The 14,970-nt window shown below is 35.8% G+C and overlaps 3 protein-coding genes across 3 annotated transcripts; 1 reads left to right on the forward strand and 2 right to left on the reverse strand.

Moving 5' to 3' along the window:
* The first annotated feature begins 768 nt into the window (after positions 1-768).
* Positions 769-1,797, forward strand: LOC137721395 (transcription factor DYT1-like). The gene is made up of 4 exons (XM_068460492.2): positions 769-963; positions 1,059-1,238; positions 1,340-1,516; positions 1,595-1,797. The coding sequence occupies exons 1-4, from the start codon at positions 769-771 to the stop codon at positions 1,664-1,666; spliced, it is 624 nt and encodes a 207-aa protein (XP_068316593.2). The 3' UTR covers positions 1,667-1,797.
* A 249-nt stretch (positions 1,798-2,046) lies between these two features.
* Positions 2,047-3,091, reverse strand: LOC137725452 (uncharacterized). The gene is made up of 2 exons (XM_068464140.2): positions 2,621-3,091; positions 2,047-2,280 (listed from the first exon to the last, which is right to left on the reverse strand). Exons 1-2 carry the CDS (start codon positions 3,048-3,050, stop codon positions 2,225-2,227), a joined length of 486 nt encoding a protein of 161 aa, XP_068320241.1. The 5' UTR covers positions 3,051-3,091; the 3' UTR covers positions 2,047-2,224.
* A 1,626-nt stretch (positions 3,092-4,717) lies between these two features.
* Positions 4,718-6,364, reverse strand: LOC137725451 (uncharacterized). The gene is made up of 2 exons (XM_068464139.2): positions 6,153-6,364; positions 4,718-5,928 (listed from the first exon to the last, which is right to left on the reverse strand). The coding sequence occupies exon 2, from the start codon at positions 5,820-5,822 to the stop codon at positions 4,881-4,883; it is 942 nt and encodes a 313-aa protein (XP_068320240.2). The 5' UTR covers positions 5,823-5,928; positions 6,153-6,364; the 3' UTR covers positions 4,718-4,880.
* Between the last annotated feature and the right edge of the window lie 8,606 nt (positions 6,365-14,970).

Below are 14,970 nucleotides of genomic sequence, written 5' to 3' on the forward strand. Positions count from 1 at the left end.
CCTTTCCTCTGTTGACTGTTGGTAAAAGTAATGTGACATGAACAAGTACACGGAGCACAGCTGAGTTGCTAGACAATATTTAGAAAGAACGGCCTTACAAAGTAAGTGTACTCTACACTCTACAAGAAAGGAATATTGTCTGCCCTAACAAACCTTCAAACGTTTATGTACTTTTTCCGGTCAACAAGACCAGCAGGCATGACATGAATATATTCAAAAACAAAAACAATCGTTTGATTTTTGCACTCTATTTCTCATTATCCACTTTTACTCGTTTGTTTAAACTTTTGGATATGATCAATTAAGGGAGAAATAAGAGTTAGAAAACAAGATAGAAGCGCATAAAGAGAAAACGAGTGTGAAAATTTCCTTTTAAAAGCAAACCTCATACACGTGTGAATGCTAGATGTTGAAATCAAGCTGCTTCTTGTTCCTTTCTTTAAACTCATCCAACGGATTAAATTGAGCGATCAAGATTACTACAGTAAAAATATATTATAAATGTACATATTAAAACAACCCCTAACCAATTGGACGTACTAAACTGAATGTCTAGGACATTTCTCTCTCCTTCTCTCTCTCTCTCTAGTTAGTTAGACTCTAAAAAATTCCTCTCCCTCACACACAATGGAATGATACCCTTGTGAGGACCATCTATATGATTTCGTAACAGAAACTACTCTCTCTCTCTCTCTCTCTCTCTCTCTCTCTCTCTCTCTCTCTCTCTCACTTGTTAAAACTAACTTTGATCAAAACATAGCCAGAAATATGAACTCTGTGAGTTGTGTCTTGGATGAATTATGCTTAGCAGAAGAAGAAGGCAGCGGAGGGGGAAGGATGAGCTTCAAATCCAAAACTGACGGCGAATTCAAATCCAAAAATCTGTTCGCCGAGAGGAGGAGAAGGGAGAAGCTAAGTGGAAGACTCCTTGCACTACGTGCATTGGTTCCGAATATCACAAATGCAAGTACTCAAAGTCCTTGATTGCCTGCATTAAATTTTACCAGTTTCCGTTATTAACATGAGTATCTCATCTATGGTTTTTCGCCGTGTTTCAGATGAACAAAGCAACCATTGTTGAGGATGCCATCACTTACATCCAGGAGCTGCAGCAGAAAGTAAACCTCCTCAAGGACCAGATTTTTGAGATGGAAGCATCATCAGAAGAAACACTGGAGCCGAACACAGAAGAAACTCATCCTGATGCAGCAGAAGAGATGAAGATATTCGGGATTCAGGTTTCAACAACCAGCTAACAACTAAGCATATTCAATCTCTTAGGACAATATAGGAGTTTTTTTCTGCTTATATATTTGCAATGTTGCTGCTGGTTTGGCAGACAGAGGTGAATGTGACCAAGATTGATGGGAACAAACTTTGGGTGAAGGCAGTCCTCGAGAAGAAACGAGGAGGGTTCACAAAACTGATGGGAGCCATGACCGCCTTTGGCTTCGAACTCACTGACACCAGCATCACTACCTCCAGCGGAGCAATGATGGTTTCATCCTGTGTAACGGTAAGTCACAGCAAAAACAAAGAAAGCTGTGAAATTTTATCTGCACCAGAAGTTAATATAAATTCTAATGATTTTCAGGGATTCTCCTGCGAAACGCTCGAAGTTGAGCAAACCCGGGAATTGATGCTGGAGATCATCAATGACATATAGAGCAAAATGGAAGGATCAGATCATACAATCACTTTCAATTACAACACAACTTGAAAAACAACTAACATTGTTTTCTGTTTTGATTACTTGTTAATTTCACTTGGCATATGGCAATCCAGAAGGTTCTGGAACATCATGTTTTGATCCGAGCGATATTCTAATTTAATCTAAATGAAGGTATTAATTAAAGAAATGGAAAATTGTTTGGCTATAGCTTGACAACATAAAAGAACATAAGGGACTGCACCATCCCACGAAAGTGTCAACAAAAACAAACACAAGCAAATACCACAAGACAGCTAACCAATATTGCAGGCTTGGGGACCAAGCAACTACTGAGACAAAAATATAAAAACCCCAAAATTTCCAATTGAGCAAAATTCCAAAATTGCGCCATTTGATTCCAAATCTTAGCCTCACTTTTCCATTCCTTTTGTTTACAATCCCAACAAGCTTCTATGAACATTCAATCTTTTTTGCGCAAAATTAAAAGAGAAAAATACCCACAAAACAAAAAGAGGAGAAAGATTAACTGTCAAGTGACAAAAGATCAAATCTTCATCTCTGGGCCTGAAATCCAATCTTCCTTCCTCCTTCACTCTTCAGTGAAATGCCTGCATTGCATGGTTCTAATGTCAATTTTACCAACCTTAATGCTAAAAATTGCAATAATGCATAGGAAATGATTTCCATATACTCATTTTCTCGTTCAATGCACCCTCCTAAGATTTATTCAATTAAAACGCCACATAAAAACCGGGATGTACTTAGGAGAAAAGGGTGTGCGGAAATTACTTCCCTTCACTAATACATTGGATCAAAATATCAAATAGACAATTGGAATTCAATTGTGGGGAATAAGAATTCCCAAAGTCACATTTCATTTCAAAGATCTGTACAATTTACTGAATTTGTAGAGAGAGGAAAGAGAAAAAAGATGAGATTTTTTTGTACCTTGAGATTGAGGCTTGCAGACAGGGGGGTCTTCAAAGAGAGAGAGAGAAAGCTGCTTATGGGCAACACCAATGTCAAACAAAATCAGCCCAGAAGACGGATCGCTCACTGAGATTCCCTTCACCGGCAGCCAAAGAAAAAGCTCCTCCTGAGTCAAACCCTCCAAGCCTCTGAGCACGCCATAGCTGAGATTAGCTCTGACTATGCTTTCAAAGTAGACTCTGGTCTCAAACTTGGTCATGCACGAGCGGTCCAGATGCACCTCCAGGCGGCCCGTCTGGTCGAGATTGTATGACTTCACATTGTCCGGGAAAAGCCCGGCGGGGAGGCCTTGGCTTTGGAGGAGGTTGTGGAGGGTTGAGGTGGCGGTGGGAGGAAGAAGGAAGAGAAGGAGACAGAGAGTGAGCAAAGATATTGGTGTCAGAGACATTGTGCGAAGGAAGGACAGACAAAAGCTGAATGTCTGAGGTTTCAAAGAAGGTTTTTATACGGAGAATTTTATCAAAAAAATTTCGGTACAGTTCATTTTAACGAAAAATTATATTTTTTATACTAAAATGTCAATCTCAATACTATTCACTTTAGTCTTTATTTTATCTTTATCATTAAAACTCAAAATTTTCAAATTCTTTTCGATAGTTTTCTTTTTTATTTAAGGTTTCATTTTGGGGAAAGCTACCATGAGAAGATGTTAATGTACAAACTGAAAAAAAGGTACAATTTATTTACTAGTTTTTTCAATAAGATTTATTTACTAGTTTTTTCATTTCTTTATTTATAAGTAATATTTTACAGTAATTTATTACACAAAGTGGATGGACGGACATACCAAAAATGTGATGGGGTAAGAGTAATATTTTTTATATATTAATATTTTATTATATATTTTTCGAATCATGTGATTGTCCAACCATACATACAAAATATCCTTATTCTCTCCGTATTTTGGTCACACTCAACTCTTTAGGAGAATTTTTTCAGTGTGTTAGGAACATAGCCCGGTATCAAGTGTCATAATACAAGTGCTTGGAAATTATTTGATCAAGTATCCAACCATGTATATTATGACACTTGTTGTACAGGAACGTATTCCCGACACACTAAAATATCCATCCCTTGCTAGTTGCGCGTCCTTGTGTCTAGTGTCGTATACTTCTAGTTGCGCGTCCTTCTAGGAGGTGCACACTAGTTAATAATTTAGCGATACTTCTTTTCCTAATTAGACAAGAATCTATCATTGTCACATCCCGGCCTGGGGCGGATCACTTCCCGGGCCCGCTTTACCACCGTAGCACGATATTGTCCGCTTTGGGCCCTACCACGCCCTCACGGTTTTGTTTCTGGGAACTCGCACGAGAACTTCCCAATGGGTCACCCATCCTGGGAGTGCTCTCGTGCGCTACTCGCTTAACTTCGGAGTTCCCATGGAACCCGAAGCCTGTGAGCTCCCAAAAGGCCTCGTGCTAGGTAGATATGGGAATATACATTTAAGGATCACTCCCCTGGGCGATGTGGGATGTCACAATCATGTTTAAGAAAATTGGTGTATGTAATCATATTTCCGTACATAAACTTCATTATTCTTGTCAAATTTTTAAGGAAGATTATTTTGTTGATGCATCAAGCAGCATGATCGTTTATAAACCATCAAATCCGACGTATGCTTTCTTGATGAACCTTTTATCATTATGTCTTCATAAGGCACACATGCTTCCATTCGATGATTTTGATCCATGCATGCTAATGGTCCTTTCCCTCCTAAGTTTGCCTGCTGATGCCTTAACTGCTGTCATTAATGTCGCCTTAACAGAGAATGTAATTAGTAACAATAATTTACTCCAAGAATTGATTAAGAACAAACACAGATTTGGAGAGTGTTTTGGAGTGCTTTTACTCCTTCGAAACGTTTTTGATATTGTTCGAAAGAAAAACTTAAAAGTATTTTCGGATTGTTAAAGTCATTTATCGTGCTTTTTGGATGGCACCTACCAAATGCTTTTTCATGAAACACTATTTTTTAGTGAAAATTTCTTTGTGCTAGCTTCTAACAGAAACGCTTTCAGTAAAAACACTTCCAAAAACAATAGTGCGTACCACTTTACAAATAAGCACTTCCAAAGAAGCTTTTATTAAGAATGCTTTGTCCAACATCATTATTCATTCTTACAAACAAAGATTCTAACTTGAAAAAGTTGTGGGTAACAAGAAGACAGAGTTCTTACAATCTCCAAATTAATATCTTCAGTTTATCCAATCCTGCCTATTGTAAATAGTTGCTTCCTTCATCCCTTATTTGTCCATACGGATTTGAGCTTCCGAAAAGATAATCTGCAGTTCCTTTCCATGGATTCCCATATCTTCCTTGACCACTACCAAATTCATAGCAAGAATCAGCATTTCCATTGCCTCTCTTAAAATCACGAGCCAGGCAAGGCCAATACCCAAACAAACTCTCACAAATATCCATGGCCTCCAGTCCATATCCACTAGGAACTTGATTATACACTTGCTGCTCATGTTCATAACTACCCTGCACAACTTCTTCACTTTCCTCAACTTTATTTGGCTGATCTTCTATCCTCTCTTGGTGCTGCTTCTCTTCTTCAACCGCCTGCATCGGTTGGCTTCCGTTGATGGGTTTTGGGGGTTGCTCAGAGGGTTCTTGCTTACCACTCCACGGCACGATAGAGCCATCAGCGACACCTTCTAAAGAGGTGGGACTTAGGGCAGCAGGCCCAGAAGAACGAGGATAACAAGTTTCAAGTGAAGGCGAAAGGGGCTTTCCGTAAGTTTGAGCAATATCAAATCCCCCACCATAAGGCGTAGGATCATACTCTTCAAATTCAAGCTCATTAAACTTGGAGGAAACGGAATAAGATATCATAAACTGAGTCGCTTCAGCATCATAACTCGGGTTATAAACATTTGGGTAGTAATTGATGGATAGAGGTTTTGTGTAAGAATTTTGACAAGCATAATAATATTGAGATGGAGTTGGATCATACTGAAACAAGTTTTGGGTGGGGGGCTCATGGCTAGAATAATAATACGAGTTTTGGGTGGGGGGCTCATGGCTGGAATAATAATAAGATGTTGGTCCTTGATCTAGAGAAGCATGATGATCATGAATATCAGCATAAGGGGTTAAACTATACTCACCAAGATCACCAGCCTCATAGTAGTTGGAGCTGTAGAATGCCATTTATGAATCAATCGACACGATCCGCAGACGATTTTCTCTCCCTTGATGGATTCCAGATGTTCTACGATTCGTGTTTTCCGCAACTTCAGAGGAATTACACTGAATTCTACAACATCAAAGTGAACCCTAATATTACAATTGCTTGCGATTCCTATCTATCTTCTAACTGAATTCCCATACACACAAATCTTATCCAGTTGTGAAGAAAATGTGCGCCTCACCGACTCATGTGCAAGAAAAAGGAAAGGTGGGTTCACTTATGAGAGAGATCAACATGTGAAGAGGACGAAGGATTAAGGATTTCATAAACATATGATTGGAGAGGATTACCTTTGCCAGAAAGTGGATTGAGATGTGACTGAAAAGGAATCCTGAGAAATTTCGCTTGAAAGACGATGAGATTCAACAAATTTTCTGCCTTTTTTATATTTGTTCGGTTGCATAATTTCCTTTGCTTAGGAAGGTGGCAAGTGTATAAAGTCATGGCAGCATGTGCCGATTGCACTCTTGTCTAGAGCTGTTGGCTTGTCAATGTCATATTGGTCCCAACTAGAAGAAATGGGCACATTAGACGCTACTTGTGCTTGACGTTTGACACCGAAACCCTTGGATTGGATAATGGCATGGTTGCCACTTGCCATAATAGTGCAAGTGCAAGTGCAATTAATTAGGGAACGATTTTACTAGGAGAAATTTTATTTGAACCGTATATCTTATCTTTACATCCAACTTAAAAACTTATTTAATAAAATTTCAAATGTGCCCTGAAATAAATAGAAGGAATTTCAAAACATTAGAACTTGTATATGCTCCAGCCAACCCCATCGGGAAAACACAAAGGGAGGCTTTTACGCTCCCCGACAAGCCACAACATCCCTTTTTTTCCGGCGAACACAATTGAAGCTCCAACAATCCAATTAATGCTCTCCTTTTATTTTTTATTTTTTTTGTTTCTCTCTGCGAACTTGGGTCCAATCAATCGGGAAAGAAAGGCGGGTGTGAATTAGTGTTGATGGAGAAGTGAGGAGTCATGTTCGATGCCCACCGATGGCACCAAAAGGAAATGATGGTTCATATTCTTATCACGGTTATGATACGAGGGAGGAGGAGAAAAAGAAGGAAAAGAATGGAAGGAGTTGATAGTTGTTGATGACTTGGGGATAAATTTTGGCGGAAGTTTGATTTGGATTCGCCGAAAATAATAGTGAGGTGTGGTGGGTTTAGGGTTATTGGGTGAAGACATAAAAACACCCATTTTTATTTTATTTTTATTATTTATTAAGGGCAAATTTGAGAGTTTGTTGGACATAATTGTTAAGTTGGGTGTACAGATAAAACAAATGGGTTCAAATAAAAAAAAAAAAATTTACTAGTTTTGATTTACTTTTCAATGCATATTCCAAATAGATAATGATTTTGCTTTCAACATAATGTATCGAATAGCTGACTATCTTTCTCAGTTGTGATTTTGAATCTCACACAATCAGCAACTATAAGAAAGAAAAAGCATCGGTCGAACATTAGAGAGAGGGAGGTGGTGGAAGATGTCGTTTGAACTATCACCCACATGTCATTTGGCTAACTGTGTTGAGTTTTTTGAATTAACTAATTAAGGCTCATTGTGTTCTTTTTTTATTTATCGAAAAACTAATAACATGTTTACCAACTTAGAACGAGAAATGTATTGGATTAAAAAATAGATGTAAAATTGCATGCTTTCTCATTCCTTATATCAGGAAAATTTCCAAGTAAACGTGTCATATCAAATAATTTTTGCTGAATATAATCTCTAGTCTTTGATTTGTTATGGTTATGGGGAGAGTTAAGATATTGTGCAAATTTTGGCGAGATCGACAGGACAATGGGCCAACAGAAAAACCAGCAACCCATATATAATATAAACTGGGTCAGAAAGAGGAAAATGCAACTCAACCCAACTACAAAACCCCCAACTTCTTTTGGGTTGAACCAAATCAGGTTCCAAATTGTGGCCTAAACCCTAGGGGGAGCCCAAGGCATTGAATTCAACCATGCAAGGTCTGACCTTGGTTGCTTGACTTCTTCTTCACAATTGACTTAATATAATGGGTTCCAAATCTGAGAGGATCTTTGTGAAGGAAACAAGTATGAATTATCAACTATTGCAACTGCCTTTACGTATTTGGTACATGATTTTCTGAGTACTTACAAGATTAGGTGCATATTACATCACTAATGTTGTCGAATACAGTTGAAGAAAAAGCCTAACCGAATACGTCAAAGACAATTTTATCTCCTAGACTTACGAGTCTAAGGGATGTATTTTGTGATATTTAAAATTAAAACAAATGGCCTCTAATTTTATTGATTATTATTTTTCCAAATCTTATAAGTAATAGTAGTTCAACAAAACTTGTTTATTTTAATGCAAGGACAAGAACACAGGAAGGTACGTAAAACAGATAAACCTTTGTTTATAAGATTGGGTTGTTTTTCTAGTTTATGTATACATTTAAGTAAAGAAGTTGGTTAATTTTGAACCTTTATGGAGATGTTGATTCGGATTTATGACCTAATTTAAAAGTGAAAAGAGAAGTCCCACGAAACTAATATCACTTTGTGTTGAGAATCTCACGTTTGATCAAAATTGACAAAACAAATTTCAATATATTATACAAGTCTATTCCTAAATACATCGAGGTTTATTAGGATAAAATCTCACTCTTGATGGGCTAACTGGTGATTAAGTGTTGAATCATACATATGGTATGAAATTTGGCAATTCGTCTATAAAAAAAATACTGATCCGTCTAGGACAAGGGTTATATCACATATTTTGATTTCCTTAATAAAACTAGCATAAATGACAATGTTGTCTCGTCTTATTCCCCATGCATAATTGTCTCTTAGCTGTTGTATATATGTGTAACCCTCTTTGATATTTAGTACTTTTATATCATGATATGTATAGGGTAATTGACTTAACCATCCAACTTCTTCTGTTCTCCACCAGCTACGTACAGAAGCGGCAACTTTTGCCATAATTATATGTGAATCTTCTGTACTGTTAGTTTTAGAGCAACCTAATCTTGAGATCAATTGTCAGCTCTCTCACAGTCATGCTTGTGATGTGGGTTACACATTTTATACATAAAACTTAGATTTGAGAAACCATGCATGACCTCAGATAAGGGACAAGAAAGAGAAAATCAAGAAGAAATGTATATATTTTTGTTGCTTTTGAAGAAAGAAAAGAGAGTGAGAAAATGTTCATTCGTTGTGCCAAAATATTTCTTTAACAATTATGACATTAGAGAAAGAAACAGAAAGAGCAGGTCCAACCCATCTCTCAACTCCAATTTAATTACCACCATGAAAGCAACAAAAACTACTTCCTCATGTAACTTTTAAGTCCATTGAGATATATTCCAATTCCTTTGATAAATTACAAGAAAGTTGACTTGCTTAAGAATTTTATGTATCATGCACAATCACAATCACAATGTACATGTATGATATCATATGTACGAGATGGTCATCTATCGACCCACATCTTGTAATCAGCCTTATAAATTTAGAATCATGTATTATTTGAGCACATATACCTTATTCAGAGATTACTTCTACTCATAAGTACTTTTGCTAGAATTTTTATTAAAAATACGTTAAAAGTTTACTGAAATTCCAATTACTAGTAATCTAAGACACACTACTTGAAAGTGCTTCTTGAAGAAAAGCAATCAAAATTGAGAAAGATCTAAAGGCTAGTAAAAGGAACTATATAGGATACATTTTGTCATTTGAGAAACCTAGGATACATTATTACAAACATGAATGATGAGCTCTACTCTACATCTACATGAAATGGACTCTACATGCTTTTAATCAGTTTAAGACGTAAAAAAGAGCATAATGAGCTGGGGATATTGAAAGATTTGCTTGAAGAGCATGGGACAGGGCATGACACATATTTCAATCAATGTCCCAGTTAATTAAACCAAGCGAGGATCCTCACCAGATCCTCTTTGTGAGGATCCCGAGAATCCTCCAATCACATTCGTTTATTGTATATCGTGTAGCCAATTTTTGTCAGGTACTGTTTATATTCAATTTTAAATAAAAAAATTTACAATAATTTCTGACCGTGCAATGTACGATAAACGGATATGATTGAAGGATCCAATAAGAATCCTCCTGGAATTAAACCTACATATTAGATTAGACTTAAGAATTTTTCTTAATTAAAGGGTTTAGTAGATGTGGGACCTAATGATCGATGACTAAAGGAATGTTTTTATCTAACATATCCATGTCAACCTCATTACACCACACGAAGGAGGGCCAAAGGGGGAGGACTAACTTGGTAACGTTTGATATATTGGAGGTCAACAAAGCTAATGATTAATGACTTGTCATTCTTTGGAGTATAGGAGCCTCCTCTTTGGTGGAAAATGTAGTAGAAATTAGTTGAATTAGACTCGTGGAAGTCAATCTTGAGAGAGATGGCTATTGAGAGGGAACAAAACCTTATTTAGAATATAATTGCTTTTTGGGTAATTAGAGAGAGAGAGAGAGAGTAGGTGAAGACAAAAAAGATTAGAACAAGTAGACACAACAGCTGTCCGATTAATCAAAATGATAAATTAAAGAAGTAGTAGGACTGCACGAAAAAGCAAATTTTAGAGCTTTAATTTTGCACTTTAATCATTTTTCAGTTGAACATGCCTTATCCCCATAGATGAATACAAATTAATATGCTTCGTTGCTCACTAAGATAAACATAATGTATTATTGCCTGTCTATAAATACCATTAGCTCATCCAATTCCCATTAAACTACCATAACCACTGCTATTGCCTTGCTTTTTCATATCATATTTAATCGAATTTCTTGTTAGTAATAACGGCAATCAAAACCAGATTAACTGACAGAATACGATACAAAAACACTGTTATATGTGGATAAATTTATCTGCTCCCGGGCCGTCACTCTATTGCGTCTGGCCCGTCCTTTAGGCACCACAGCCTTCAACCACTCATCGCAAGGGCAAGAGAGGCAAAGGTACTAGGGTTCATGCTCGAAACAAAGTTTAAATCCCTCACTTTCATTATATCGATGTGGACTACCTCGCGAAATAGGAATAGAGCTTTTCTATAGACATTTGAAACAAGAAAATAAAATAAATGCAAACAAGAAAAAAGAAAGAATGGACGGCTCTCACTATGGTGCGTGTTTAACTTAGTTTGGGGTTGACTATAAGGATACTTAGCTAGACAAACACGTTTGATTTACAACACAAATGGTCCACTACCTTAGATTGGACATAAAAATCACATGGTCAACTGGTGGCTACTCGAACTCGTATTGTTTTTTTTAATTATAAAAACAAAACAAAAAAACCATCACTGATCAATTTCTCATTTTTCCATCTTGTTCTCATTTTTCTTGTTAATATCATTTTTATTAGGCATGCCACTTAATGGCGACTATTCCAAGGACCGTGCAATTTGGGTTGTTTAAGAGAGAGAGAGATATTTGGACATTGGAGAAAGAGATTGTGTGTAAGATGAGTCAGTGGAATGGATTAATAAGAATTGCATGATTTAGATTGAACAATTTGGATTATTCGGTTCATGAACTCCGGAGTGTGAGTTCTTGAGAGGATCTCAATCTGCTATTCTTACTACATGTGAATTCATTTTGTGCACACCTCAAGACTTGCTCAGCATGACATCATTAATTTCGTTATACAATTGCATAGTCGATACCAATATGAAATAGTAAATTATCACCAGTGCTAGCTAAGGTTAAATAATCACTTAATTTCATATTATTGCATGTATGAGAGAATGTTGAAGATCATACACGCATTATGATTATAATAAACTTAGGAACATATCGAAATAATTACGGTCTTCTTTTTATGTTTGAGATAACCCAATTAGTGCACGCGCCTATAATAATAGATGCAACTTAGTGCAATGATCGCAATTAATTGCATAACATATATAATTAATTAATATTAAGCAATTAGTTATAAGAACAAAGATGAACAAAACCATTCGGCGGTGTGGTAGGGAGTCACAAGGCGTGACATGAGCATGAGGGTCCAACCAAAGTGGTCAGTTTTTGGGAGGAACATTTCTGAATGCATAAAAATACAAGAAGAAGATCCAAAAGTTGGATGGCTGTGACCTAATTTCCTTTTCTTTATCAAGACAAAAAAGAAAGCGAGTATATCGTGTCTTTCTCTCAAGTGCAGAGGCGACTCTTCTCTTATCCCATGCCATTAATTAGGGTAATGACTTTTAAGTTATAAGAGAAAATATTTTTAATGCAACATCTTGTGCCAAAAAACATGTAAGAAAGTAAACATTTTGTAATTAGTACTCGGTAAAAATTTGACATAACTATCGAGACTAGTGGTTGATACTATTTGACATAATTAACTTCTAATAGTAGCAAAAAATTTTAGACTCGTTTGAAAGTTATTTTAAAAACACCAAAAATTGATTCTAAAAATATTTTTAACAAAAATTTTTTCGATCATTTTAAAAGCTTCCAAACAAGCCCTTATAATTTAACTATAGAATATTTATCTTTATACTCGTAATACTGTGTTCAAATCTTCTCTCCCTGGATCGCTTAATCTGGCCTCCTAATTAATTCACATTTCTAATTGTCCTGCTGGATTACCATGGTTTTTCTTCTATTTTTCCCTCTAGTTTGCAGGACTACCACGTTTTGGATAATGGATTATTTAATGAACAAGGATGCCACCCATGATTTGGTTATGAGATTGGACGGTTGTGATTGGATGAGAGATGGGCGGTCTGGCTGGCTTCGTCGTGTTAGCTACGAGAAATGACAAAAATTGAAGGAAAACCCGTCCCTCAAATCTCAGGGCCATTTGACTGTTGTCGAGCTCAGCCAAAGTTTGAGAGGCCCCAGTGTCGACGCACGCGTGCCTGCCCCAATGGGTCCCCGGTTGACTCATTTTGCTTCTCAAAGGATAAGTCATAATCATGCTTAACCAGTTAAATACTCTCTAATTTAAATCAAACAAGTCATATCTGTAATTCACTTGAATCCTTTTTTTTCTGCTGGAGTTTTTTATTAGCAGTTCGAAGATCTTCTTTTATATCCTCTTTTTCGGATCCCTTTATTAATTCTTTTGGTCGATTTTTTAAAAGGTTTTTATGAGAATATTTCATTGAGCATGGTAATCTTGGTAGGTTAAATAGTTAGTTGGGAGAGAGTAATTGGTAGAGTTCAAACCAGAAGCTTTTCTGAGAATATTTTTTTAGTACAGTGATAGTGTTAATGAGTTAAATAGTTAGTTGGAGAAGAGTAATGGGTAGAGTTCAAACCCGAACTAAAATGCATATGCATGATTGTTTTTCACCACTGCTATACACAATTTGGGATGCAAATTTTTGTATCATTTCATTAAAAGAAACAAATTATTCCACACGTGTGCCGAAGCTGACAATTTTGTATGATCAGTATGTGTCAAAATATATTTGCTAATTCCTTACATCATTATTAAGGAAAGCAGTTGCAGAAACTCATGGATCTGACCTAACACTCCTTTTGAGCTCCATGTATAATTGCAGTCAACCATTTTCTTATTATTTTTTGTGAAGAATTAGGTGAACATACATAGTCACCAACATCTGAATGAAATGTCAAAAAATATGGGCTGTAAGAATGCGTTTTGCTTAGTTGAGAATGAAAACTCGTCCCTGCACGTCCATTTGCCCTAATTGACCGCCATCAAGAATATTTATGGGGTTTCTTTATTTTAATCCTTGATAAAGATTGAAATTCAATTAAAACTTTATGTTAGATTATATATTCATTATATTCCTTTGACTATATTTCCATGTCAGCATAAATACTAAAATTCATATATATATTTTTAAAGATTTAATGCTTTTTTTGTTCCCATAATGCCCATATTAAATATTTGGTTTTATTTTGCTCCATATTGTTTGGCATTGATTATTGTTTGACTTTCTCAAACAATAAATATACCTCATCTAGACGTCCAAAAAACTATTAGTGATACGTTACAAGAATTAAACAAATACCTAATTCAAATTATTCATTATCATCATCCAAAGCATAGAGGAAATAAAAATACCCAAATCATATATTATACAAAATTGAATGCACTTAAATCATGTCCTAATGTGCTTAAATCATAGTACGTAGTCGAATGTACATAAATCATAGTACCAAGTCGAATGCACGTAAACTATGGTACCTACTACAATGCACCTAAATCACAGTATCTAGTTGAATGCACCTAAATATGTTATCTATTTGAATGCACCTACATCATAGTACCTAAACGAATGCACTCAAATCATAGTACCCACATGAATGCAGTAAACGAATGCACCTAAATATGTAATCATAGTAGGTTCATTCGACTAAATCATAGTATGATTACATATTTAGGTGCATATGTAAATATGTAATCATAGTAGGTGCACCTACATATTTGTACCTTAGGTTCCATGTAATCATACTCGATACTGTAATCATAGTACCGCATATGTAAATATGTAATCATAGTGTGGGTGCACCTAAATATGTAATGCACCTAAATCATAGGATCTAGTCAAATGCGCTTAAATATTTGTACTTTAGGTTCCATGGTAAAAAAATAGTGATGGCATTACAAATACTATATACATAGCCCTCTTAATTTTAGAATATGAATTACTAATTTCTAAAATATAAACTAAAATCAGTTTGAAATTGGAATGAGAATAAAAAAACTACTGCAAAGTATCATGATATACATTATACATCCTAAAAAAAAAAAAAAAAGCTATAATAAATGACGTCCTATGATTGTTAACAAAAAAAAAGAACGTCTTCGTTACAAACATTCACAAAAGGGTATAATTGGAAGAATAAAACATAAACCAACAAAGAAATAAATGACAACCTAATGTGGAATTATGTAGGCTGACATGGCTATTTGGTCAAGGACTTAATTCAATTATTAATCTTGCATACGGTATTATTCTAAACTAAATCTTTTTTCAAAGATTAATATCTAGTTTCCTAAATATTTATTCATTCTACATAAATGTGGTCCTTGCTAATCGGTTTTAGTCTAAAAGCCCAAGTGTTTCTTTCTCCTTGTACTGTA

The sequence above is a fragment of the Pyrus communis genome, chromosome 5 (genome assembly GCF_041283825.1).
Source record: "Pyrus communis isolate YQ-2024b chromosome 5, ASM4128382v1, whole genome shotgun sequence".
Classification (NCBI taxonomy): domain Eukaryota; kingdom Viridiplantae; phylum Streptophyta; class Magnoliopsida; order Rosales; family Rosaceae; genus Pyrus; species Pyrus communis.